Consider the following 25,371-nt stretch of genomic DNA (forward strand, 5'->3'; position numbering starts at 1 on the left):
GTAAATGTCCCATAAAATCCTGAGCCCCATTTGAGCTTTGGGTTTGGCGTCAGAAGCCCAAGTTGATGGCTGCTCAAGCGCAAGACCAGAGAAATTGCGCGTCCTTTTTTTTTCCTACATGCATCGTCATTTGGTCAATGGTCTGCACCGCTATTTCTCTAAGTGGTAAAAAACCTCCGACCAACAATTTCCGCATGACCTGGGATCTTTGATTGTTGATTAGACCTATGATGGTGCAGGTGCAGGTACCCAAGTACCTCTTTACCGCCAAAATGGCGACCATGAAGACTCCGAACGGAACTTGAAACTCTCGTGGGTATTCTGTGGCTTTGGAACAGAAGATCGATACATCTTACGCGCTGACCAAAACCTTGAAGGTTGAGTAGTCCTACATTCTTTGCTTGCTCCAGCGTCTTTAAACCAAAGCGCAGATGTTTGGTGTTTGCTTAAAAAACATCAAAAGCCAAGAAATTCAAGAACGTGAGTTCATTTGTAATCTAGATCTGCGTTATATTTTATTTGTTATCTAATCTACCCTCCACCTCGCTTTCTGATTGGTAGAGCGCGTAGGCCAAATGTTCTAAGAAAACAGCGACTCCTACCGTCTGCCGACTCTTCAAAATAACATTAAAAATGGCGGACGACATGGTTAACATGTCAATTTGTCGGCGTTTTGTTTAAAAAAATGGAAATTACGTTTATTTCAATGCATCACCGAGTGTTTTCTAACCTGATAAGTTTGTTGGAACAAAGTTGTAAATAAGATGCACACGATGGATTCGTCTCCGCGCAGTGATGCTTGTCGACTTTGCGATGAAAGTAAAGAGAAAATGTTCAGTGTTTTCTCTAAAAGCAACGAGGGACAACAAATCCTGCATCTTATCAAGGAATGTTTACCCCTGATTGTAAGTGTTTTGCATGTTTGCTTCATCGTTTAACATTACCTGTTCCAGATCTACAGAACAGATCCTTTATCTAAGCAAATTTGTGATGGATGCTTCAACACTTTGGAGACGTTTTATAAGTTTAAGAAGATCAGCCTGGCGACAGCTAATAGGCATAAGAAACATCTCCAAAATAATGAAATTACAGACGACAAGCGCGTACAGTTGTACTTGTCTTGTGAAGATAATGACTTGGTAACCTCACTCTTTATTGTCTTCTTTTTTTTAACTGTTAAATTGTAGAATGATGTGATACATTCAAACAACATTCCTCAACTGTGCAACATAGCTACATGTACAGATGACCTCACAATTTCATGCATCAACTGCAAGTCAACTTATTTTGACTCAAACATTATTAACAGTGAAGTTGAGTTGTGTGCTGAACTGCATAAAGCCATAGCTGACTCTCTGAGCAGTAATAAAGTGGTGACGCAGGCAGATGGGGAGAAAACTGGGCGAAGTCGTCGGCGGCGGAGTCAAGCTTTTTATCATGAACTTGATGACTCTCTTTGTAGTAGTTTAACAGAGTTTACCAATACTGAAAGTTCTCAGTGCTATGAAGAATATCACAGTGAGGTGGAGTCGTTTGAATCTGACAGTGAGGACACACAGAGAGTGAAAAGGCGTAGATTGGATAGTTCTGTGATTTTGAGCTTGAAGATGAATCAAGGTGAGAAAGAGTTGCAGGAGATGAAGACTTTTCGAGATTTGTACAGTAGGGAGACTGATCATAGGTATTATCCTTTAAGTTTAATGAAATTAGCCTTAAATGTGGTAAATAAAACAATTGTACCAGATCATGAACCTGACGATTTTTACGAAAAGTCGTACGAACCTCAATGTACATATTGTAAGGAAAAGTTTAAAAATACTAAATTGTTAGCTCTACATGAAGTAGAGCACATTAATATTGAATTAGGAGAGAAGGTAGATTGCCCTACTCTATGGCACGAATCCAGAGATGATGCCCATACTCGTAACAAATGGTTGAACAGTTACGACGAAATCGAATGTGAAGAAGAAATCGATGTCACTGAGTGTGAAGAACCCCCCCGACCTCCCGCTGAAAGTCTCTTAATTCCCGTTGGAATAGAAGTCCCACAAGAACACAAAGTAGCCGGCGAAATCGTCTTGGTCAGTGGTAAACCAACCGTCAACGACATTTCTCTCTCAGAATACTCCAAAGAAGAAAGGAAAGCGTTCTACAAATCCATGAAAATCGGAGGGGTAAACAAGAAATTCTGCGCATTGTGCAGATACAGCTTCAAGGACAACTGGGCCATAGAATCTCACTATTTCTCTCTAGCATGTTACTACACATGTCGTTATTGTGGCATGCGCTTCAACAAACAAAGACACAGATTTGACGAACACGTTAAGGAACATGAAGACCGGGGAGACCCTCTGTCGACGAAAATCTACGCCGCGAGCAAATTAAACAATTTCGTCCCTCGCGTCATCCAGCCAGATAAAGTCAAGAAGATTGTAGCGAAGATTATATCCGATAATGAATATGAACCAAATTCTAAGCTTGGAACAATTAAAGTTCGAAGTTTTCAACGCAAAACTTTACAGAGCAACGTTACAATAAAAGAAGAAAAGATGGACTCTGATGAAGAGAAACCAGTTCTGAATTCGCAAAAAACACCTCAAACCTCAGCCAAAACCTCGAATCAAGCCTATTTTTGTAGAAAATGTTATAAAGTGTTCTTCAAACTGGACGAATTTAATATCCATAGTAAAAATTGTGATTATAATCAGTTTCCTCAAAATCGAAACAAATTTTCTCCAAAGTACAATAGCAACGGGGAATCTGTTTCTTCAGCTGGACGACCAGTAAGACTCTGCGTGAAGGAAACTGGTACTTATCGAGACGAAACGGTTTCTGAAGGTGCAGGTGGAGGAGGAGGAGGAGGAGGCGGCGGAGGGAAAGAAACGTCTCAGAATCAACAAAGTTTTGTCTGTTTTATTTGTAACACACCGTTCCCAACTATCTACTCTAGGAACAGTCATATGAGAATTCACAAGGGTGAAAATAACGCAAACAAAACCCCTACAATGACCACCAGACCTAAGCCCACATTTAAAGAAGAAAAAGTTCAAAATTTCTCTGGATACATTAAACAAGAGCCTTTGGAACCTGAAGTTCAAATTCATGAATCTGAACAAAACTACAACTCAATAGGAACTGTTAGTATAACTCCTATTTCAAAAAATCCGAATCAAAAAGCCACCATTAATCCCAACATAATGAAGCTGGTTCAGAATAATCCTCATTTAACGATAAAAGCCAACAGATCTCCCGAAAGACAGCCTACTCCTTCTGCAAGTAGTACCCCAAACAATTTATGTGATTCTGATAAGTCCTACAAATGTTCCAGTTGTTGGGAAGCATTTTCTAACAAATCTCATCTTTATTTTCATAAAAAGAACCAATGTGAAGGTTCAAAGTACCCATGTCCTTTTTGCAAAAAACGCTTTGGAACAGAAGCCGCATATAGTTCACATATATTTTATAGTCATCCCGAGTAAATTTTAACAGTGCTGCGCATTCCACAGGGGAAGAGTAAATTAGGATTTTACTATAATATACAACATAAACGCTTTTATTATATTTAATAGTTTTTATCAAATAAGTACAAGTTAAAAAAATATCTATACATATTGACAAATGGCCATTGTTTTTATTTATTTGTGATATAAATACGTAATGTATAGTAGTATATTTAGACCTAAAAATATACTTTGATGTTCACTTTACATTTCTAATTTACTTCTCGTCGTTGGATGGCAGTATGAAGATTTATTCTGTTTTAGATACATATTTCGTTACACAATTTATTTATAAGGTGGTAATACTCACTAAATGTTACAAAATTTAAAAATTCTCTTCACTAGCAAGTAGTCAAATGAACAAATCAAATCTTATTTGGAATAACAAAGCATTTGGTGTATAGTTTTTTCAGTATTTACAACAAACTTCAGTTATTATTTTCATGTTTAGATTAAGTCATTTCCTATTATGCTAAACGTAATTTTGAATTTTTGTAAAATTAGCATAAAGTCGTAGTATATATTATATTGTATGTAAATAATCATGTAACAGGTTTATGACGTGAATAAACATTATATTTAGTAGTTTTTGTGGTTTTAAATTTTTCCATCAAGTTTCAGGAACTGGTAAATAGTTCTATAAAAAAGTAGAGGAACAAATAAAAAACCATATCTACGATGAAATTTTTATTCTGATGACGAGTGTATTGACTAGTTATTAATAAGAGCACTTCCACATATTAGAACTAATTTTAGTCTTACAAATCAGTTTTAATTAATGGTAACTAACTTAGCATGTGTAGATATGAAAAATATTTCAACCAAGTATACATCCTTCTCAGACTTTGTTTTTCAACAAAATGAACATTTTTTTAAGAAATAGAAATTATATAACTGAACAAAACAGCTAATGTTTTAAAGTTATAACATTTAGTTTTTATATTAATCTCTTTATATTGTTAATACTAAAATCAATTGTTTATATATATTATGCAAATAGCTTATCTCGGTGAAACGTCTAGTTATAAGAACCGCATTACAAAAGCTTAAAAAATTGTTCAATAATAATTATAATCCCATAAACAACAAAAGCCTCCATAACATAGAAAACAAAATACTTTACAAAACATAATTCTGCTATCACTTTAATTAAATGCTTGTGGAATTGGAACAGTAAATGGATTTAATTCACTAATTAAAATCTCATACTTATGGCTGCACAGGGATGTTTTACAACACCAATAATAGTCACTTAACAAATTATGAAATTGTTTGAATTACTTCTTCTTGAACTGACTCTTGTGAATCAGGAGATGTGTACAAAATGTTTGCTGATACGATGATTGGATATTCTACGTCCTTATCAAGTTCTAAAATTTTCGACTCTTCCCCCTTAGCCAGTGCAATTTTTTTAATATCCGATTGTTTGGAATAAATAATTTGCCTCTGCTCGTTTAACTTCACAACAGTTACCCTGAAAACGAACATTAATAATGAAACTCAACACGTTCGTTTTACCTTATAGCTATATGCCTTATTGTCTGAAAACTTAACAATTGTTCATGTTCTGTCCTATGATTCCTCCTAACTGAAAGAAAGTACCCGTCCGTAATCATGAGTAAGTCAATTCCGAAATGAAAGCCTGTCCACCTCCAAACGTGACGTTCGTTTAAAGGTAAAACTCTACCACATCTTAAGCTCGTTTCCAAAAACACTTCATCAGAAACTTCACTTGGTCTAGAAGAAAAACGTAGATTCAATTAGCTTGCCGAACTTGTGTATCGTACGTAGAACTTATACAATTACCAACAAATTAATTATTTATTGAGAAAACGGAACAAATTAACGCAACTACAATATCGTGTTAGAAATTGTTTTTATAAATAGAACCACTGCCTTCTTGAGTAATTTCTGATCGAGTCATTTCTTTACACTCTTGATCCCACAAACTCCTTACCCTTTATCGTCGTTTTGGTTTACTCTTAAAACCTGCTTCCACTGTTGTAGAACTACAGGACTCAGCCAGTTTGGTGGTATAATGTTATCATGAATAATCAATTCAATGTCCATTTGATGTGAAATTAAGTTTGGTATACGCAAACCTTGGAACGCCACCAGAAACTGTCGCCCTTCATCAGATAAAAGAAATGGCTTTTCATCTAAAGAAAACTCGTTACTATAAAATCAAAAGATGACAACAAGGTACTTTTTCTGACACAGAAAAAATTGTTAACTTCTCTGCTTGTGGGCGCTTCTTCACTAATGTCAGGATGTGTGAGGACATAAATCCAATATTTCAGTAACACGTAAATGGAATATTCAGTTTGCATCACAAACAAATCCGGATGCGCTATCAACTTCGCCATTAGTGGTATTGGAATGCTTCTTAGATTTCCAACGGGGTTATTAAAGTAATACGTCATTAAATTAACTAGAAACCATCTAAAACACACTTCTTGTAACTTCTTATCACCATACTGGCATGATGCGTTATAATATTCTAAAGAACTCTGAAAAAATATAAATGATAAATTACATCCTGGGAGCAATGGGCTGAATTTACTTTTGGGTTTATTGTTTCCATCATAACTTCTGTACATTTTTCTATTAGTCCGTCAAGTTGAAACATTGTAGCTGTCGCTAAAATCGAAACTATCTGCATGGGGTTCAGGATAATTTCGCAGTTGTAAAGGGATCCAAATACTACTTTTAGGGCTAGAATAGAGAACATGTTACAGTGACTTATGTGAGTAGAAAATTAATACACAAGGTGTTAAGTAACATTACCCCATGTATAAACTAATGTTAAACTATCTTGAAATTCGTATTTTTTTTTGTTCGTTTGATAAAAGTTACAAAGTTACAAAATCGTCCAGTTTTAAATTTTGCAAAAATCCAAGTAGTCTTTCGACCATACGAAAAATTTGTCACATTTGAAATTTAAAATCAGTGGCGTCGATAAGAAAATGAAACAGTAGTGCAAATTTGTTTTGCAAAAAGCAGAAAAAACAAAATTTCAATAAATGTTCAAAATAATCATAATATGAATCAATACAGACATGTAATCGCCACAATAATTATAGCTTTATTGTGCGGCAAATAAATTTATGTTCACAATTAGGAAGCAACTACGCCAATTTTACAAAATAATATATGTCAGTCTGACGTTAATAAAAAAAACCTAGGGTAACTTTGATTCAAAATTTGGTAGTCCTTTGTAAATTGATCTCTGATTTGCTAGAAATACAATTCAATCTTTTTGTAAGTGATACCCTTTACTTTTTTCAACTTTGGAAAGAACTTTGCTATACTATACTAAAGAAAGGTCTTAGTATTTATATAAATTGTTATAACAGAATGGACAGTACACTTACAATCAATTGTAATAAGAGGATCCACCACATCAATGTGAACATATTTTTTTGTAGCCTCCAGCCATGATCCTCCAAACATACTTGCAAAATAAGGGCTCTGACACAAATATATCTTATGTAAATAGAATTCTTCTCCTAAGGCACATACTGTAATATCAGAATTTTTTCCTTCTTCAAATAAAGCTTGATAGATATACTGTGCTGTGGTGACAAGTTTTTTCCTGCACAGAAAGTTAAAATTTTTACAACACATCTCAATTAGACTTACTTCTTTGGAGTATGTAAAGCAATGTCTATAACTTTGTTAATCTCGTCGTCTTCACTGTCTGAGTGCTTTCTTTTCCTTCCAGAAATGTAATTTGCTACATTATCCACAAAAAGGCTGGTATTAATCCCCATTATAAACGTTACACCAAAGTGATTTTAAATTGAATCAATAAAAAGTTCAAATAGTCATTGCAGTGATAAAGCGTGATCACTAGTCACATCGCGAGAAAAAATATCAAAAAACATTCAAACGCACTTCTTGTCAAAGTCGCAAAATTGGGTTATGACAATAAAATTGCAGAAAACTTTCTCTCTTTCGCAATTGACACCAGAAGCGGCTCGTCTGTTTGACCTTCAGCAACGAATTTATGTTCCGAAGAAACTCATCATTACCGGTGGTTTATCTAACTTAATTACAAGAATGATTTCATGCAAATGGGCTCCCTGTTTCGTTACCAGTTTTTTAGTTTTTTAATTTCTGCACATGACGCCTAGACAGCTGGGCTCCGCCACTGACCCGTGGTAAGAATGATTCCTACTTTACCATGGCAATATAAACAAATTTCGATTAATTTTGACAGGTACATAGGTTATGGTTATGTCATCTCCCAAAATAAATCTGTTTTATGGTCTTCTCTTACGATATGTGACCAGGAACTAAAATAGGTGTGCCGCAACTAAGTAAACATGTACTCTATGAATATCCTCAGAAGACTGCATAAAGAAGAGTTTAGGTTATGTTCTTTTGCCTGTCAGAGATGTTTTCACAACCGGATGAATCGTACGATTTATTTATCACCACAACGAAGAAATTTCTCTTTGCAGTCAACAATTGACTCGCTCGCGAAGACTCAGAGTGGGTTTTTTAAGACAATATCAGAAAGCACCCCAGTGGAATACTGTCAGAAATTTTTGCTCAACATGCATGATGTTACAGGATTACCATGGTGGGCTACCATAATGTGTACCACCATTATGTTGCGCTGTAGCGTTACAATACCACTGGCGATTTACCAGAGTTATATTTTAGCAAAACTAGAGACAGTGAAATTGGAGATGGATGAGATCGCTAAAGAATTAAAAAAAGAGACTTCAGTTGCAGTTAGGATGTACAACTGGGATGAGAAGACTGCAAGGATAACTTTTAGGAGATCTGTAAATTTTTCCGTGATTTCTGACTAGATTTATGAGTTCCTGTTGTAGATTAGGAAGCAATGGAATGCTTTAATAGTGAGGGAAAACTGCCACCCTTTCAAAACAACCCTGCTAGTCTTTTTCCAAATACCGTTATGGGTCTCCCTGTCCGTTAGTCTTAGAAACTTGGTCTATATGTTACCGCATCAAGACTTTCAAGCTCAGCTAACTTTCACTGAATTAAGTGTTGGAGGTTTTGGTTGGATACCTAATTTGGTGGAAGTTGATTCTTCTCTAATACTTCCAATTAGTTTTGGTCTATTGAATTTAGGCATAATTGAAGTAATTTATTTTGCTTTTATTTTCATTTTCTAAAGCTGATTTTTAGATGCAAACTCTATCAAAAGTAACTGTGCCAACTAAACTCCAAAGATATTTAACAAATTTTTTTAGAGGGATCAGTATTATGTTGATTCCTATAGCAGCATCTGTACCATCTGTAAGGATTTAATAACGATAAAAATTGTAATAATTCTGTTCATTTTAGTGTGTTGTTTTGTACTGGACGACATCAAGTGCCTTTGGATTTGTACAAAATCTAGTTCTTGTTTCGCCCAAGTTTAGAAGATTATGTAAAATCCCGCAGACGCCAAGCGAACTTGAGCAGCCTTATCAACATATGGTGGCGGGATTTAGGCATAAATTTACATCGTTATCTAATAAATTTAAGTTATCTTGAGAATTGAATTGAATTTGTATTTGTTATATTGACAAAACCCGGTGAATGTCGCAATAAAAATTTAAGTTCCTTTAAAGGTTTTTGTATGTAAAAAATGGAAGTGAAAGAAAACAAAGCGCTCCGAAAAAAAATGACGATTTTATTTTTATGTAGAAAACAAACAGGCGTAACAAAGCCAGCAGTAAAGTCTGGTTTTATTACATGTACATGTAAAAAAGAAAGCATAATAATAAAACTTATTAACTTATTTAACTTTCTGTTTGTGTCTCAAAGTCTTATTGGTATTTTGGTCAACTTCTGGAAGATCGGACTCATTGTCTACTTTTTTGCCTAAAATTTAAAATTGTAAAAACACCAACAAAAAGCAAGCAACATACTTTTCTTGGATTTTTCCTTCTTTTGCACTTTCGGCTTAGGAATAGTAGTGTATGCTTTATTTTCACGGGAGCGGGCAATCTCTTGATTGATGACATTAATAGTCAAATACCTAGAAAACTCATAAATATCATCACAAAACGTAAAATTTGACTCTTACATTTGCAAAGCTAGTATCAGACCTAGAACTGAAAGACGCACGGCGGGTGTATTGAAATAACCATTCTGAATATCAAGTGGTAATTGTTCTCCCAATGCTAAACCATACCACAAAGTCAAAACTGCCAAAATAATGCTTCCAAGACGCGCCAAAATTTGTAGAATGCTTGAAATCAATCTCGCTCCTAAATAAAAAATGTGTTATCAAGTTCTAAAGCTCCCACAATTGTTACCTTTTGAAAACTTCTCATCCTTATCAACAGTCTGGATAAGCTGTGAAATGTGATAAAATAATTCTGATCCATGGTGGAACAATACTAGGCAAACCAATAAGCGATTGAAGCTAGAAATAAGAATTAGTTCAAATTACATTAGTTAGATTAGTAGTTACTTCAAAAAGTAAGGAATGGCCACAAGAAGTAAAGTTGCGACGCTTTGGACGGCTCTGGATGAATACTCTTCACGCTTTACTCTTTGGAAGTACAGTTCAGGCAATTCATGAAGACTGTAGGCTAATTGTATAATTATGTACAATTTAACAAGGAAAGGCATAGGTGCTGGATAATCAGACCACAATCTCGCAATTTCAGGCAAATAATGTTCCTTTAGAACAATGTCAATGCCCCAAAACGACGAAATAAGATAAAAAACGGCCAGTTGTCCGCTATTGGAAAAGACGGCTAGTTTAGACTTTGATAAATGCAGTTTTTTGGAAATTTTCTGTAAGTAAAAAATTATTATTTTGTAGCAGTAAAAAATTATGTATTCACATCTAGAGCATATTCTTGGATGATGGCGTGGATGACAATACATATCAAACTGTAGAAAAATACAGCTGCCCAATCTTTAATACCTGGGCTATACAGAGGAATTTCACCTGCTTCAGTTACATTATGCTGAAGTGCAATAAAAACTGAAGCTAGAGGTGAAGTAGCCTACAAAAAAAAAAACATCGATTTCATAAACATATGTGAGACTTTTCTATTAATAATAATGACAAAAATCTCTCAAAAAAATATTTACCTGAACCATAAGTCCGACCACGAACACCATCGCAACGCAGGACACAATATCAGCATGATTTTGAATGATAAATTCATGGCTCAAAATTGGGGGATTCTTATTCGAATTTTTCCTGACCGGTTTCACCATTTTTTTATATTAATGTCTCACGAATTTTAATAATTTCTTAACAATTCTACACTCTTATGCTAAAATTCAGAAGTTTTACTTCAGAAAATGAGAAAAAAATCAAAAGAGAACTCACTATAACGGTCTGACATCCGCACTCAGGCAACAGCTCAGGTGAGGAATGGTGTACAACTGTTGTGGAAATTCTAACTGATACTCGGACACGTAGACAACGTAATCGTCGACGTCGATACAATTTACGTATGCAGGCAAAAGGCAGGGAGTTTGTCGATTTTTCTATTTTGGAAGAAACGTCAACTGTCAATTTTGATGGCAAACTGTCAAATGTCAAAATAAGAGTTTGATTTTTGACGCTGGCTAGAGCGATGAAGCCGCGGTAAATTTAAAACAGTTAATGATTATTTTTTATCTTCCAGTGTGATTTGAGAGCGATGAATAGAAAATTAAGACAGTTATTGATTTGTTTTTATTTTTTGCTTACTTTTAGCAACTAAATAAACACAAATGAGATGATTCAGAGCTCAGCAAATATTTTGAAGGCGACTGTATGTTCTCTTTGCCATTCTAACAATAAGTAATGCCAATGTAATCACAATAGAATGGCAAATAAATTTGACATTAAAATTCCATTCTTATTACATTCCAAGTGATTATGTCTATAATAATTGTATAATTATTTATTTCCCAAAAGGAATAGAAAATCCTTATAATTTTAACTCGTTGATGTGAATGGGAAAATAAGAAAACAAGTGTTGCCTAGAAAATGTATCTTGGGAGAACTGTTTGATGCCTAAAAGCCAGGAAATTATTTTAACTTTTTTTAAATAAATATTTCAGCTCTTAGCTCCCAATGGTATCTGTAATAGCCCAAATTTTTTTGTGAATTTTATTACTAAAACTATAGATGTACTAATAAGAAAAATAAACAGATACTTAATAAATGTTTTTACATATTAGAAAAGCTTATAATTTTTATTACTTTTTGTCTTATGTAATTCATTTTTTTTATTCCTTGTTCTTTTTTAGTTAAATAAAATAGGGGCATTTCATTATTTATGATAATTAGTAAACAATACTCATTATTTTCCCCAGAAATCACCTCAAATTAGGTACTTAATCGAAATATAAACTTGTCTATCTAAATAATTATAATTAAATACTTTTTTCATCAAGTAGCTGTAATATATTTATCATATTTTGTAATCTTAGTATTTTCCGGACTTAACAGAGTAAGTAATTTTTCCATCGCCATCGATAGAGGAAGAACTAGAACTGAAAGCTCCTCTTGGTCCAGCAGCATTACTGGAAACTTTCACGCCAGTGCCAGTGTCTTCACCGAAACGGGAGAACAATGTTGGGCTAAAACAAAAGCATCATGCAATGAGTCAATGTAATGTAACCGGATATTGAAAAAACTCGATAACTAATCTTTTTAAAAACCACTAAACTGGTTATCTCAATTTCCTAATTAAATTAGATTATTAAACTAATATGTTTAACCATTCTACTTTGTTTGCTTTTGCCAAATATTGCAAATATTCCACAAATACATTTTTAATCATCCAAACACATTTAGTAACCTTCACTTCTATGAGTTGTTCAATGAAAATAATTCTGAAGTCATAAAATTTATACCTCCGGTTGTTACGTTTGATTAACTCAACCACAATGAAATTCACAAAAATCTCCACTCACATGTTATGTCCATCAGGTCCGCCTCCAACTCCACCAAATCCTTGTCCGTTACCACCCCCGGACGAACTACTAGAACTTGAGCTAGCGAACGAACGAGAGAAACCTCCGTTACCGCCACCTCCAGCGCCGTCGCCGGCAAAATTGAAGAAGCTGGGATCAAAGCCTGGAATAAATCCACCATCGGCAAAACTAGGGTTGTATCCTAAAAAAAAAAACAGTTAAAATTTGAAAGATTTTTTTTCGTATACATACCGTGTCCTCCGGTATATAAAGGCGCTCCTCCACCATATCCACCGTCGATTCCACCACCACCCCCGCCGCTGTTGCTACTGCTAGAAGACGAAGCCTTCGCGGAACTTTGAGAGGACGCTGATGATCCGCCACGTTTCATTCTTAAAAGAGGAAATAATTCTACAGCTCTTTTGCTTCTAAAGTAGACAACATCGGATTTGTGTCCATTGCGGTCAATAACATAGTATGATTTCGGAACGAATTCTCCTGCATCTGTTAAAGGGTTAGTCCAGACAATGTGGTGTGAAATTAAAAATACTTACATGATAAAGCAGAAGCAACTAGTGTTAGCAGAAGAAATACGTTTCGGACACCCATTGTGATCGCACCGATGATGAACTTGAAATGTTTTAGCTTTGCTATCCCCACTTTATTTATTATTCTTTGAAAATCGTTTACAGTTAACAAAAAAAGCGGCGTACGTACCTGTTGTTATGCAATGGAATTGGAGATGCTGTGAAATGTATTGAGTAAAATCACCGACTAATCCGTACTTCCCAGGCGGGATGACAATCAGTTTGTGGATATTTTAGGTAAAAAATTAACAAGTGGAGGATGACTAAGAGTGTACTAAACAAATCAGTGTCTTGTATAAATATATTTTTGTTGTAGTTGAACAACTATGTTTTGTATGGGGATTTGGAGGCAAAATGGGTATACATTTTTAGAAATTAAGGGGACACAGTTGAATAGTCTGGAAAAATACCTACTTTGGTATTGTTTATAGATAACATCAGTTACATAATTTAATTTAACTGACAATAATTTATAGTTCCGGTATCCTCTGTGAATATGAATAAGTAATGCCCTATTTTGATTTTTCCTATTTTCAAATAAATGCCAAAAATCATAGAATGTCCCCACATCTTGTTTATACATATATGACTAATATTTTACCTTTTTTTATACAAAAACATGAGATTATGACTCATTATTTACGTATATTTTTATTATTAACATACGCATCATAACACGTGTCATTAACCATTTAAACCTTAAACCTACGCATTATATTTCCTAATTAGATTTTCTTGTTCGACTGAGATAATTAGAACATAATTATCGGCAATAACTTTGAAATTATGCTTCTTTAAACATGTAACAATCAAGTGATTAAAATTGTAATGCAAGAAACATCCATTATTCATGTTCAAAGCTACTTTAATCATGTGAAATACCTATGGACTTTTTGTTGAGCGCCTATTTTAATAACCATGGAAAATGTGCATTGTTGGCTTTTCTTTCGTTATATTCTATCAGAATTAATCCGGTATTTACCTACGTTAACAAAAGTATGATTTCTTGTAATCGGAATAGACAAATTTGAATATACGCAAATACCATAGCATACCTTTAGTAGTGGGAAAGAATAACAACTAAGCAATGAAATTCATTCTCTGAATTAGGAATAATACAAATCCGTTAACTTGACTTAAGTGTCTGGAATTCTCAATGAAAATTTTGCAAATTCGCGGGTTTTAAAGACATTAACATTGAAAATATTATTCAGATTCTAAAGTTTTAATTTCTAGATTCTATTTCTTACCCCATTTAAATTCTGAAATTTCAGATTTCTCGCTCTGAAAAAAACTTAGATTCTAATAAAGTTCAGGTTTTTTGATCTTCAGGTTATTTGAAGGAATGAAAGAGTCTAAACAGAGGGTCAAAATAGCATAATCTCAAATTCTAAAATCTAGAGAGAATCTTTTAGAATAAACTCGAGGTTTTCTGGTTTTAGTAGAGAATCTGAAACACTTGAAATGGGAATCTGAAAATGCACTAAGATGACAACCTTCTTAGAAACTGTAAGAAATTGTTTACCTAAAATCAGAAAAACATTCTGAGAACTTCGGAGTTATTTGAAATAATAAAAATCTGAACACCTGAAAGTTTCATCAAATTTCAATTTGAAGCCATTGACATTGCAAATCTTAAAAACGTGGAGATCCTGAAAATGTAGGGGTCTAAGAAAATTGCTAAAAAAGTTACTTCATTTATGTCAATAAAAAATGCAAATGAGACGCAACCCTTGGTCAAAGTTTTCATTGTAAATTTGAATATAGGACTTCTTTCGTATTAACTCTAAAACCAGTCCCTCCAGATTAATATCTATTTGTTCAATAATAAAAAAAGTTTTTATCGATTGGTTCATCGGCGTTTGTGGTTGCAAAAAATTGCTATGGTTTTCCCCACCTTAACCTTGATCAAAATCTCAAATGCATTTATTAAAGGTAATAATTAGACATTTATGAAGCGCTAAGCAAAAAGATAAATCAATGACGTAAATTCACTGAAATATATCTTTTGGAATATGGAGATGTACAATCAATACCTATTATAATGAAAACAAAAAAGGTAATTCTAATAACTGTTTAGCATAGCATGTTCTTTATATAATCGGTGTGGTTACAATCGTAATAACATCTAAAGCAATGTAGAAGATCCTGAACACATTTTTTACAAGTAGTTTTTAAGATCCGGAATAGTGGGAAATTATGTTATATAAAATGTTAAATTTAATTAAAAAATATTTTGGGAATTACTTGTGGTTTGAGTTCCTTGAGGTAATGGTAATCTGTATTTCTATATTCTATGCCCGTGTATGCCGTGTAAATTGCAGGAATCCGATAATCGGATAATAAAAATAAAGTAGCACAAAAGCAACACAACATTATGAAAACTTACATCGTTGGTGGATTTCACCCGTATTGATGACAGAAACGTATTTGGAGGGTTGCGATACTTATTGGAAAAGTCCATAGAATACCTCTGATATTGTGGTCTTTGTACTCTGCGGTATTTATCTTGTAATGGAGTTGATGGTGGTGAAGAAGATGGAGATGAATTTTCAGATGAGGAAGAGCGGCCATGTGATGGTGTCCAATCCAGTACAACGAACGGGTAAAAGTTCTACTCATATCGTTGATAAAAATGAAACGAAAAGTTTTGGTTACAACTATTGCATCGACACGCTTACGTAGGTGATAACGTTGTTTTTACATTCCTTCAATAATACATGAAAAGAAATGTTCACTAGCAATTCAAGTTGATATCATTTGAATGTCACATGATTGCATCGAAAAAATATGTAAAAACAGAAAATTGATAAGCAGTGTTTTTTAATGGAAATGATTGTTTATTCAACGGGACTACTAATAAGGCCCCCTCAGAACACAACACATTTTTAATGCTTTTAGCCTGGTTTTCAAAGAAACTTTTGAAAAGTTAAAATTTTTAAAGACTTTGCTCGGTTTTTCGAAGTCACCCTTTTTTAAAAAAGTCAAAATTTTAAGAAATATATCCTGTTTTATCAAACGTGAATACGGTTTCGTACAAACAAATTTCCCTTTAAAAAATACTTAAAATCCGTCTTTTAACCCTGTTTTTCTGTTAGGCTACTTCAGAACAAAAATGAATACGGTATCGGCCAAGAAAAGTTACCATTTAAAAACACTTAAAATTCGTCTTTTAATCCTGTTTTTCTGTTGGACCATTTCAGCACACATACTGTTTTCCCAAAAGTCAACAACCAAAAAAGGCATAAAACCTCTCAAAAAGCATTAATTTTTATCCCCCCTAAAAGTACCCAAATATGTGTAGATCATCAAAAATTGGGCACACGAAAAAACCGTTAAAATCTCCCAACATAATGCAAAATTACTTCAAGAGCACTCTGAAAAACTTTCAAAATCCGTTGTTTATCGACATTCCAAATGGCTTTGTATTTCTGGACCAAGCCATTTGGCGCAAGCAATAAAAAGGAAAAACAACACCAAATCAAAGAGGCGCCTTACAAAACAAACCAGGGCATTTGGCGTCTTAAAAATCAAGGCAAAATCCTACAAATTTAGCTGTTTTCCCAAAAGTTAACAACCGAAAAAGACAAAATCCTTCAAAAATAATAATTTTTAATGCGAGCAAAAAATACTCAAAAGTTTCTTTTCTTGTTGTAAATCAATAAATAGCCCATCAGAAATTGGACAAATGAGGAAACTGTTGTAAATCATCCAAAATCAAACCTAATTACGTTAAAAGCACCCAAAAAACCTTACAGAATTCCTTGTTTTGAGTCACCCCAAAATATTTACTTCTAGACCAATACATTGGCGCATGCGAAAAATTCACCGGTCGGAATGGCGACTGGTAAAAATATTAGACAAATAAGAGCTCTTGTTTTTAAATACCTCAAAATAGATTTTCATTTCTGAACCAAGTATTACGCTTCCCATCTACGATTGTGCACATTGTTAATATTAGTTAATAAAAACCTGCCATCTAGCAGAGAATAAGAGAATTAAAGCCTTCCAATCTGCGACTCACAAATCGTTAAACCTAGCTTAATTGTCTATGCTGTGACTAAACATAAGGTTTTTTTTTAATTTTTGGATACGTTTTGAAATTCGGACGAAGTCCTCATGAGCAAAGCGAATTTTATTTTACAACTAGAAATTTTTATTTTAGAAAATATTCTATCGCTATGAAAAAGATTTTGCGCTTTATCAAGATTTGAACACGCAGCAAATGAGCGCACATGTTTAGAGTGCGACGCTTAACCTTTACACTGCTCGGCCCGGAAAAATCCGCAAAATAATAATTCGCTCCGAGCGGATAATAACTGCTCCGAGCGGATATATTCGCATTGATTAAGAAGTGGTCAACTGCTCAAAACGTAATTTTTTGAAGACGCAAATATGGTCAGAGCGTATACAGGGTGTTCAAAAATTAGCGGACCAACTGATAAGAACGTCAAACTCTAAGACGCTGTGAATTGGAAATGCTGTTTAAAATTTTTATTTGAAGCTTTGTAACAGGAGCAAAATAACTTTAAATATTGCGAAAAACGGCAACAGTGTTCAATTCTTTCGGTAATTATTAGGAGTATAATTTTGAGACCAGAGCAACACTTTGGTAGTTACAATTATTAATAAATCATGTAATTGGTTACTATGGTTTGCAATTAAATTTGATAACACCTGATCAGTAAAAGTCTCAAAATAGATCAAGAACCATTTGTTCTCTTCTTGGTATGCAATAGTCCTGGGTCGTCCATGATCCTGATAAATTTGGTTCCAATCGGCCCATCTCACGTACCTGTTGATAAACTCGTTGAAAAGTATTCTTGGAGGGAATTTGCCAGTTAGGAAATTCACAAGCCTTACTGCCCCTTACTGCTTCTCGACTGTTTCCTTCACGTGTCTGTATATTCAGCAAAATTATACATCAATAGAGAAATAAACTCCTCTAGTTTCTGTCACCTAAAAAATGTTTGACTTTTCTAAAAAAATGGTCATTGTCAGGCACTAGGCAACAATTAATTACTAAATTCTTGAAGTGAAATGTTGCCAGATTAATTTTGCGCTTTTGAGCTTAATTTTAAAAGTGCCAAATAACGTTTTGCATCAACATTTAAGGCATTTAAGACTGTAAGTATGTAAATGTCACCCAAAACATGAACTCTAGTAGAATTTTGTAAACCTTGAATTCATTATAAGGAAAAATTTGTGCCATAATTAGCGCCCCTTTAAGTGGCTGTAGATTTCCAACGAAGCACTCAATAATTGAAAAAACTTAATTTAGCTACTACATAGTTATTATCTGAAGATTCACGTAGTGAATAGTTGGTCCGCCATTTTTTGAACAACCTTTTTTATCTCCGTCTACGACTAAAATTCATTTGAAATCTATTCCATGCATCTTTTTATCCACGCAGTTTAAAAGTAGATACGAACTAAGGGCCAGGTAATATCACCATAATAATCAGTTCTCATCTCAATGTTACCTTGTTTAATATATTGACGTTGTGGAAAATTAAAATCTCTATGAACATTTGTAAAACTAGTTAATCGGCCCAGTGCTCAAGACGTTAATATACGCCAAGGCAAAACAGCGATCAACTGCTCGGAACGTATATTGTCGCAGGAGCTGACAAACCGCGCACAGTTACAAAATAATTCCTTTGGTACATGCTGGTATATACTTCCAAGCTGATGTTGATGTGATGATACAGATACTGCTGTAACCATTCATCATTTTCTTAATAATTTCTGTGTGAGCTAGCCTATAAATTTTATTCTCATATTTTATTAAACGACGTTCAATGTCTTCTTCTCCTTCCAGTAAACCTTCAAACCAAATCAGTCCTAGGTGCTTGGCCAGCGCTTCACAGTTGTAGCGTTTCAAAAATTTGCCGGTGAAGAGGGGCATAATAAATAATTTGTTAAGATTAAGGGTTCGGAATAACACAACCAGTCGGTCGGACGGTAAGAACAAGACTGCTTTATTTGCTAATATGTATAAATGATAGGTGGTGTAAGAGAAGATAAGGGAGCGCTAAATTTGACAATTGTCGCATTTTACAATAGCTAACTTCAAATGTAAACAAGGTACCGGCTTGTCACCTGTCAGGTCATAAGTTAGCGTATCTTGGTACTTTCTTCGATCAGTGTTGGCGACAAGCGTCGTGGGTGCGCATAACCGATTGTGACTTCCGGTGAATTCAAAATAATACACTTTTTCACTACGGGTTTAAGCGATCTATTTTACCGCCGTGTAATATCGAGTACCGCGAGAGATTTCCGTCAAGAGAAAGACATTGTGACTTTCGATATCGTAACCACGAGGTGCGGAGAGTTACCGTTTCATCCGGTGTGAGCTCAATATATTATCTTGATTCCTACCGTCGATCCACCAGAGGATGTCGTTTTGATTATACCGTATCGAATGGAAGTTTCTCTAGATTAGAGGTAATTATGGAATTTTTCGCAATACCCGTGTTAACTTTAAATTCCCGTTAGAAACTTCTTTGGGAGAGTACCAATCTTAGTCGTTATACCGCTTGAAATTCCATCCTGAAAGCTATGAGGACATAGGACTATCATCCAACTTCTCGGGTGTCCCGATCCTTATTGCGGATGCCGTCGTCCTCAGCCCATTACCAGTGATCTAAGCAACACCAAAGATACGTGGTACCGCTTAGTTTTACTTTCGAGAACCTCAAGTCATTTCATCGTATTAAGTTAAGTTACGCCGACGCCTCTTGAGATTAAGTTATACCTGTACCTGTATTCCTATCAACTTAGAAGGGCAAGTTGGTAGGCAGTTTTAATGCCCTTACCGACATGTGAGTGAGCGACACATGCCGTAGCGTTAAGCTCGCGTCTTTTGTGTATATTATCATTTTGTAAAAGATACAGATCTGAATCGTCATTTAGTTACTAGATAAATTGTTCGATCAGGACCTGCTTCACAGATGTCCTGACTTAGCAATTTTACAGCACCAACGCAATTAACTTTGAATTAATAAGAATTTAAACAACCATGTAGATCTGTTAGGAGTTCATTAATAGACAATTTTTGTTTTAGTACTTTTCATTTAATTCACAGCCTTATTTCAGTGACCTTCTGCGGGGGTTGCTGATAGTGTTAAACCACAGTGGCGCCCAATCTCTTTCTTATCTGTCTGGTTTTGGAAAATTAAAAGAATCCTTACTTCGACTTTAATGCTCTCCGGCGTAAAGCTGCCGTTTGCTGTTGTGTGCACGGTTCTATACCAGAAGGTGTTACACAGTAAGATGTATTCCCAACTAATATCAAGATTTCCGCTTGACATTTCACAGTATTGTTAAAGGAACAGTTCTCTTCATGTCCGTTCAGGTCAAAGTTCCCTGACATGTTTGACATGGTTGACATGTTTTTCTCTTTCTCTTACGAGTGAGGGATGAATTGGAACTAGAATCACTATCATCATCTTCTAGTAGGTCATCTGAGCTGGATGAATCGCTTATTGAACCTATCTGTGTTGTATACATAATGTGTTGCTTTCCAATACTCTTATTTTCTACTTCTTCATAAGCATTTACAGTAACTTTTGATTTAATGTGTTTTCTTGTTACAATTAGCTTCAAGTACAAGTTCTGTGAATAATGTGGGACACCGCTTCGTGAATAAAACTGGTGTTAGATTCATACACTTGTTGTATTCCTCTGTGATTATTTCAGATTTATAAATCAGTATGCTCAGTAGATCAAGTGAATCTTTTTCCATTGGTATTAATATTTTTTCTACGTACGAAATAAATTCTTTTATTAACTTAACACACTTTTGTGATAAGTTTCTACTATTGGAAAGTTGAAAGTAAATCCTTCGGCGTATATCATCCCCTTTATCGAAATATTTTTCATCATTTGCACATTCACTATGGAAAATGGCTTTGAAGTCAAATCCATGAGTATCCTAGAAACAAGCAAAAATTAAAACTACATTCAATTGCATTTTTATAGAATGTTTGTTGTCCACAAAATTGCATTTATTTACGCATACACAGATTTAAGCTACAAGTCCTTCTACTTTTACCTACACTATGCTATTTGCTAAACAGTTTTAATGTGCTATGCCCGTGTTAAAAATTCATTATTCAAATCATTACTCATTCTATGTAACAGTTATAAAATAATACCTACTGTACTTAAAGAGTCCCCTCCTTCCATATTCGATGACCCACAACAGCAAACCAAAACCTTTAAAAAAAAAACAATACATTTTTGATGATAAGATTACACACAAATTATTTTTATTTATAACAGATATTAAAGTGTGCTTAGTCAAAAGTCAAAGCAAGATAAAAGTATTTAATTTTTATTAAAAATATTGAAATTTTAATGTCAACTTAATAACTTAATCCTCCAAAATCATCATCACTCAATTTACATACATATATTATTATTAAACAATATGTGTCTGTTAACAGTTACGGTCAACCAGAGGGCAGCTTAAGCCTATGGCTGCCTCCAATTTGCATAACAGGCTTTGTCTCTAAGCTGCAAAGTTATGATATTTTTGTAATTATATTCTTATGCACCACCAACTAATCTTGAGATTGAAAACATCTGTAAAATTATATATTTTACATTCTTTAATATAACATTGGATTCCTTCTTTCGAAAAAAACTGGATTTAATACCTTTAACCAATTTATTCAAGTGTTTTCTGTTTCTTCTACTAAAGAACATTTTAATTACTTAAATTTATTATCATGTTTATGTAGTCTTGATTATTATTTTATAACGCTCTTCTTTTTTATGTATTCGTTTAGTGGAGAATTATACAAAAGTTATTTGATAGAATTTTGAATTGTTAAAACATTTTATCTTACTTTAAAGAATTAAAAATTTTGTTTTCTAAACACTTAAATTAAAAATTACAAAAGAACAATTTTACAAGAAATCTACGTGTACATATCAAGATGTATGGTTCTTTGCCATAATAAATTAAAAAACAAGTACGTGTATTCTATCGGGTAGTCTCCTTCTATAAGTAGTTGACTTATCGAGAGTATATTGTATTTAGTTAAATAAAATTCTTGCAATAAATAAAAACACGAGACAATTATGAAGGAAAACAAAATTGTAGCAGAATATTATACACCATTAAAAACAAGACAACCATCTGAACTCCAGCAATTTAAAAATAGTTACAAATCTTTTACTCAAGATAAAAAACTAAATATACCAAAAATATGAATGAAGTAACTCAAATGAGAAATCGTAATTTTGCCATTGAATATCTCAATTCAACCGTAAATAAAAAAACTAACAAAAACAGATTTTTGCAAATCTAAAAGTATTTCCAGAAATTCCTTAAATATGGGGCTAAATTCAGTTGGAATTAAGATTGCATGCAAAACGAGAACAAATGAGAACAAACGGGAACAATCCGGAACAAAAGACAACAAATCGGAACAATTGGATACAAAAGAGAAAAAAAAAACAAAATAAAAAATAAAAAAATATTCGATAATGTAGAACATAAAGCAGGTAGTCGTAAAAATATAAGTTTAGATGAAGAAGCAGATGAATTAATTAGTAAATCTTTAGAAAATTTTCAGTCATAAATGGACAAACTAGTTTCATACATTCCCAACGATGAGAAAGAAAAATGGAAAAAAGATTTAAAACCTATTATTACTGAAATAGACAAATTAGAAAATGGAACAAAAATAGTTGGTTTCAAACAAGAAGTTGTAGATAAATATATTGCAAGAAAAGCAGCTAATTTATTCCTTGAACAATTAATTATGACTGACTGTGAACTAGAGTCCGCTAATAATAGATGAATTAGAATATAAATTAGATAACAACAATAATTATGATCCTAAGAAACTAGCAGAACTAAGAAACAAAACAGTAGTAATACCATTAAATATCGATGATGTAAAGAAAAGAACTCTGAAAATATTTGAAAGACATACGAAAAATATGAGAGCAATAAATGAAAAGATTCAAAAATTGTAAATTAAGTGGAAAGTACTGTATTCAAGAATTTAAATATATTCAATGAAGAATACCCAAAATTCCGAAAAAAGTTTTCAAGTCTTATTCAACAAGTTAATAAATTAAAAATTATTATTTTTGTTCTTATACAGGGTGATTTTTTTAAAACGGCAGGCGTTGTAGAATTTTTATTTATGAACCGATTTTAAAAATTTAAAAAACAAATTAAATGGTTTTTAATTTCCTATAAACTGATGATTTTAAAAGTTTTTTAAATGTCTTAGTATCTTTTGGGCGATACTCAACTTTCTTATTTTAAATTGACACCCATATTTTTTTTTCCATAATTTAGAAGATATTAATTTTCTTGATTCAGAAATGTGTAATATGTTCTACTTTTACAAAAAATATTTAAAAAAAAAATATCAAAAATGAAAAAATTTAGGCAATAAAAGTTAATAAAATCTAGGTGCGTGGTGTCAAATAACACAATATCGTTATTGTAATGTCAAAAAGCAGCAAATAACAGAAAGAACAAGTTTTCTTTCAACAAGATGGGGCTACACCTTACAATGCACAATGCATTTCTCGTAGGTGTCAATTGTGCAATAAAAAAAACGGGATGGCGTTTCAACAGTATTTTAATTAAATTAAGTAGTTGTTTTTTCTGATTTGTAATTATTATTGTCTTTTGTTATTAATAATTTCAAAAAAAAAATGCCGATCCTTTCTGTTATTTGCTGCTTTTTGACATTACAATAACGGCATTCTTTTATTTGACACCATGCACCTAGATTTTATTAACTTTAATTGCTTATTTTTTTTCAACTTTGATAATTTTTTTAAAAAAATTTTTGGTTAAAAGTAGAACATATTACACATTTCTGGATCAAGAAAATTAATATCTTTCAAATTATGAAAAAAAAATATAGGTTCCAATTTAAAATAAGAAAGTTGAGTATCGCCCAAAAGATAGTAAGACATTTAGAAATTTGTTAAAATCATCAGTTTATAGTAAATTAAAAACCATTTAATTCGTTTTTTAAATTTTTGAAATCGGTTCATAAATAAAAATTCTACAACGCCTGCCGTTTTAAAAAAATCACCCTGTATGTATTATGGTAATTGTTATTATTGTTTTCTTAATTTATTACTTCAACACTAATAAAAAATAGAAGAAGAAGAAGAAGTTTTATGTTTTTATTAAATTCTTTTTTAATTACATTGTAATGGAAGTTATACATTAATAATTTCGATAAATCTAATACGACTTGCCCAATGTAAATTGGTTTATTAAACAATACTTTGGTTTTATAATTATGAACTGCTGCCAGGTGTTTGCTAAATATAGTTCTGTGTTTAAAATTAGGTTTGTTTATCGCTTTCTGTAATTTTTCTTCATCACAATATAATTTAATATTTTGTTGGTTTCTAACAGATTGCATAGACTTACCATATGTGCATTAACCATTAATTTCCAGAAATCTTTTTCAAAATCATTTTTCGCCTTTTGTCTTTGTTCAGTATTAAATTTTACATATGGTGCTATGAAATTTGACTGAGTAAATTTTATACCTCTATGAACCTTTGTTATTCTAATACCTAAAATTTTGTAAAGTTTTAATGTTTTGTGATAAATTATATAATTTTTCTTATCATAGAAATGACAATAATTATTCTATTAATTGCCATCATGTTTTAGGGGTGAAAACAACGTTTTTCTTTTACGACATTGGAAAACGATACCACCTGGCTGTTCAGATGTTTCATGTATTTTAATTTTCGACACAACCGTTAAAAATTACCGGAAAGCAGACGAATTATATTTTACTTATAATGGTGGGTTTATACAGCCACTAACAACTAACCACTAACAACTAACAACTAACAACTAAGAAGATGATTCAATGCGCATAAGCAGTAGCGTTTCCTCAAATTAACTAACAACTAAGAACTAAGAACTAACAACTAAAAGAGATAGCCCAACTTCATCTTTTGGTCTAGTTATTTATTAGTTGAAACTCAAAGAGCGCATGTGCCCGGTGCCTTTGAAATGAAATGCATTCTATGCCTTCGCATGCGTTTTGCAGTTTTCATTTATAACTACTAAGTTATGTATAAACGGCTCAAAGAGTTTTTACTTCTTAGTTGTTAGTGGCTGTATAAACCAGCCATAATACTATTAATAATACCAAGACATTTTATTACTTACCAGTTTTAACAATTAACACAAACACTGAAAAGTGACTGTTCTGTGACTGAAACTGTCAACGCAGAACGCAGCGGAACGGACAAAACTGAATCATCGACGGAAGGAACGTCGCGCGCGATCCTAGTCTAGACGCTACATCGGAAGCAATGTAGAAGATCCTGAACACGTTTTTAAGATCCGTAATAGAGGGAAATTATGTTATATA

The 25,371-nt window shown here is 33.2% G+C and overlaps 5 protein-coding genes and 1 pseudogene across 10 annotated transcripts; 2 read left to right on the plus strand and 4 right to left on the minus strand.

The window, feature by feature from the left end:
* The first annotated feature begins 417 nt into the window (after nucleotides 1-417).
* On the plus strand, nucleotides 418-4,085 carry LOC148178492 (uncharacterized). Of its 3 annotated transcripts, none has more exons than XM_088030402.1 (4): nucleotides 418-905; nucleotides 954-1,139; nucleotides 1,188-1,617; nucleotides 1,831-4,085. In XM_088030402.1, exons 1-4 carry the CDS (start codon nucleotides 765-767, stop codon nucleotides 3,477-3,479), a joined length of 2,406 nt encoding a protein of 801 aa, XP_087886528.1. In that variant the 5' UTR covers nucleotides 418-764; the 3' UTR covers nucleotides 3,480-4,085. The 3 variants fall into 3 exon arrangements, with proteins under 3 accessions (XP_087886528.1, XP_087886529.1, XP_087886527.1); XM_088030403.1 differs by having other exon boundaries at nucleotides 1,843-4,085; XM_088030401.1 differs by having other exon boundaries at nucleotides 1,188-4,085.
* Nucleotides 4,086-4,174: 89 nt separating this feature from the next.
* Nucleotides 4,175-7,697, minus strand: gcl (germ cell-less). Its single transcript, XM_088031366.1, has 7 exons — nucleotides 7,143-7,697; nucleotides 6,875-7,095; nucleotides 6,064-6,215; nucleotides 5,707-6,010; nucleotides 5,458-5,659; nucleotides 5,019-5,237; nucleotides 4,175-4,974 (listed from the first exon to the last, which is right to left on the minus strand). The coding sequence occupies exons 1-7, from the start codon at nucleotides 7,271-7,273 to the stop codon at nucleotides 4,761-4,763; spliced, it is 1,443 nt and encodes a 480-aa protein (XP_087887492.1). The 5' UTR covers nucleotides 7,274-7,697; the 3' UTR covers nucleotides 4,175-4,760.
* Nucleotides 7,698-7,813: 116 nt separating this feature from the next.
* Nucleotides 7,814-9,090, plus strand: LOC148178494 (cytochrome c oxidase assembly protein COX18, mitochondrial). The gene is made up of 4 exons (XM_088031369.1): nucleotides 7,814-8,296; nucleotides 8,345-8,617; nucleotides 8,664-8,774; nucleotides 8,823-9,090. Exons 1-4 carry the CDS (start codon nucleotides 7,829-7,831, stop codon nucleotides 9,012-9,014), a joined length of 1,044 nt encoding a protein of 347 aa, XP_087887495.1. The 5' UTR covers nucleotides 7,814-7,828; the 3' UTR covers nucleotides 9,015-9,090.
* A 43-nt stretch (nucleotides 9,091-9,133) lies between these two features.
* TRAM (translocating chain-associated membrane protein 1) lies at nucleotides 9,134-11,030 on the minus strand. Its single transcript, XM_088031368.1, has 8 exons — nucleotides 10,816-11,030; nucleotides 10,572-10,759; nucleotides 10,319-10,483; nucleotides 9,940-10,268; nucleotides 9,782-9,891; nucleotides 9,550-9,733; nucleotides 9,392-9,501; nucleotides 9,134-9,344 (listed from the first exon to the last, which is right to left on the minus strand). Exons 2-8 carry the CDS (start codon nucleotides 10,698-10,700, stop codon nucleotides 9,259-9,261), a joined length of 1,113 nt encoding a protein of 370 aa, XP_087887494.1. The 5' UTR covers nucleotides 10,701-10,759; nucleotides 10,816-11,030; the 3' UTR covers nucleotides 9,134-9,258.
* A 119-nt stretch (nucleotides 11,031-11,149) lies between these two features.
* On the minus strand, nucleotides 11,150-15,653 carry LOC148178496 (uncharacterized). 3 transcript variants are annotated; one of them, XM_088031370.1, is made up of 6 exons: nucleotides 15,454-15,653; nucleotides 13,113-13,140; nucleotides 12,950-13,054; nucleotides 12,648-12,787; nucleotides 12,396-12,597; nucleotides 11,150-12,059 (listed from the first exon to the last, which is right to left on the minus strand). In XM_088031370.1, the coding sequence occupies exons 1-6, from the start codon at nucleotides 15,602-15,604 to the stop codon at nucleotides 11,906-11,908; spliced, it is 780 nt and encodes a 259-aa protein (XP_087887496.1). In that variant the 5' UTR covers nucleotides 15,605-15,653; the 3' UTR covers nucleotides 11,150-11,905. The 3 variants fall into 3 exon arrangements, with proteins under 3 accessions (XP_087887496.1, XP_087887497.1, XP_087887498.1); XM_088031371.1 differs by lacking the exon at nucleotides 12,950-13,054 and having other exon boundaries at nucleotides 15,454-15,644; XM_088031372.1 differs by lacking the exons at nucleotides 13,113-13,140; nucleotides 15,454-15,653 and having other exon boundaries at nucleotides 12,648-12,899; nucleotides 12,950-13,062.
* Nucleotides 15,654-18,626: 2,973 nt separating this feature from the next.
* Nucleotides 18,627-25,242, minus strand: LOC148178497 (uncharacterized; annotated as a pseudogene). Its single transcript, XR_015769698.1, has 4 exons — nucleotides 25,167-25,242; nucleotides 21,146-21,202; nucleotides 20,237-20,918; nucleotides 18,627-18,844 (listed from the first exon to the last, which is right to left on the minus strand). The product of XR_015769698.1 is annotated as an uncharacterized LOC148178497 (transcript).
* Nucleotides 25,243-25,371: the final 129 nt, after the last annotated feature.

The sequence above is a fragment of the Gnatocerus cornutus genome, chromosome 2 (genome assembly GCF_029298725.1).
Source record: "Gnatocerus cornutus isolate USDA-ARS CGAHR chromosome 2, icGnaCorn1.1, whole genome shotgun sequence".
Classification (NCBI taxonomy): domain Eukaryota; kingdom Metazoa; phylum Arthropoda; class Insecta; order Coleoptera; family Tenebrionidae; genus Gnatocerus; species Gnatocerus cornutus.

Bases quoted from the DNA above. Each gene is read 5' to 3' on its own strand.
- gcl (XM_088031366.1), bottom strand. From the start codon at position 7,273: ATGGGGATTAATACCAGCCTTTTTGTGGATAATGTAGCAAATTACATT. The intron at 6,011-6,063 runs GTAAATTCAGCC...ATATTTTTTCAG, and splicing joins TGGAAACAATAAACCCAAAA to AGTTCTTTAGAATATTATAA. The intron at 4,975-5,018 runs GTAAAACGAACG...GTTCGTTTTCAG, and splicing joins ATAAGGCATATAGCTATAAG to GGTAACTGTTGTGAAGTTAA.
- LOC148178494 (XM_088031369.1), top strand. From the start codon at position 7,829: ATGTACTCTATGAATATCCTCAGAAGACTGCATAAAGAAGAGTTTAGG. The intron at 8,297-8,344 runs GTAAATTTTTCC...TTCCTGTTGTAG, and splicing joins GGATAACTTTTAGGAGATCT to ATTAGGAAGCAATGGAATGC. The intron at 8,775-8,822 runs GTAAGGATTTAA...TGTTCATTTTAG, and splicing joins TAGCAGCATCTGTACCATCT to TGTGTTGTTTTGTACTGGAC.
- LOC148178492 (XM_088030401.1), top strand. From the start codon at position 765: ATGCACACGATGGATTCGTCTCCGCGCAGTGATGCTTGTCGACTTTGC. The intron at 906-953 runs GTAAGTGTTTTG...TACCTGTTCCAG, and splicing joins AGGAATGTTTACCCCTGATT to ATCTACAGAACAGATCCTTT. The intron at 1,140-1,187 runs GTAACCTCACTC...GTTAAATTGTAG, and splicing joins CTTGTGAAGATAATGACTTG to AATGATGTGATACATTCAAA.
- TRAM (XM_088031368.1), bottom strand. From the start codon at position 10,700: ATGGTGAAACCGGTCAGGAAAAATTCGAATAAGAATCCCCCAATTTTG. The intron at 9,892-9,939 runs GTAACTACTAAT...TCTTATTTCTAG, and splicing joins GCCATTCCTTACTTTTTGAA to CTTCAATCGCTTATTGGTTT. The intron at 9,345-9,391 runs GTATGTTGCTTG...TTTAAATTTTAG, and splicing joins GAAGGAAAAATCCAAGAAAA to GCAAAAAAGTAGACAATGAG.
- LOC148178496 (XM_088031370.1), bottom strand. From the start codon at position 15,604: ATGAGTAGAACTTTTACCCGTTCGTTGTACTGGATTGGACACCATCAC. The intron at 12,788-12,949 runs GTAAGTATTTTT...TCCTCTTTTAAG, and splicing joins AGTTGCTTCTGCTTTATCAT to AATGAAACGTGGCGGATCAT. The intron at 12,060-12,395 runs GTGAGTGGAGAT...CTTTTGTTTTAG, and splicing joins GGACCTGATGGACATAACAT to CCCAACATTGTTCTCCCGTT.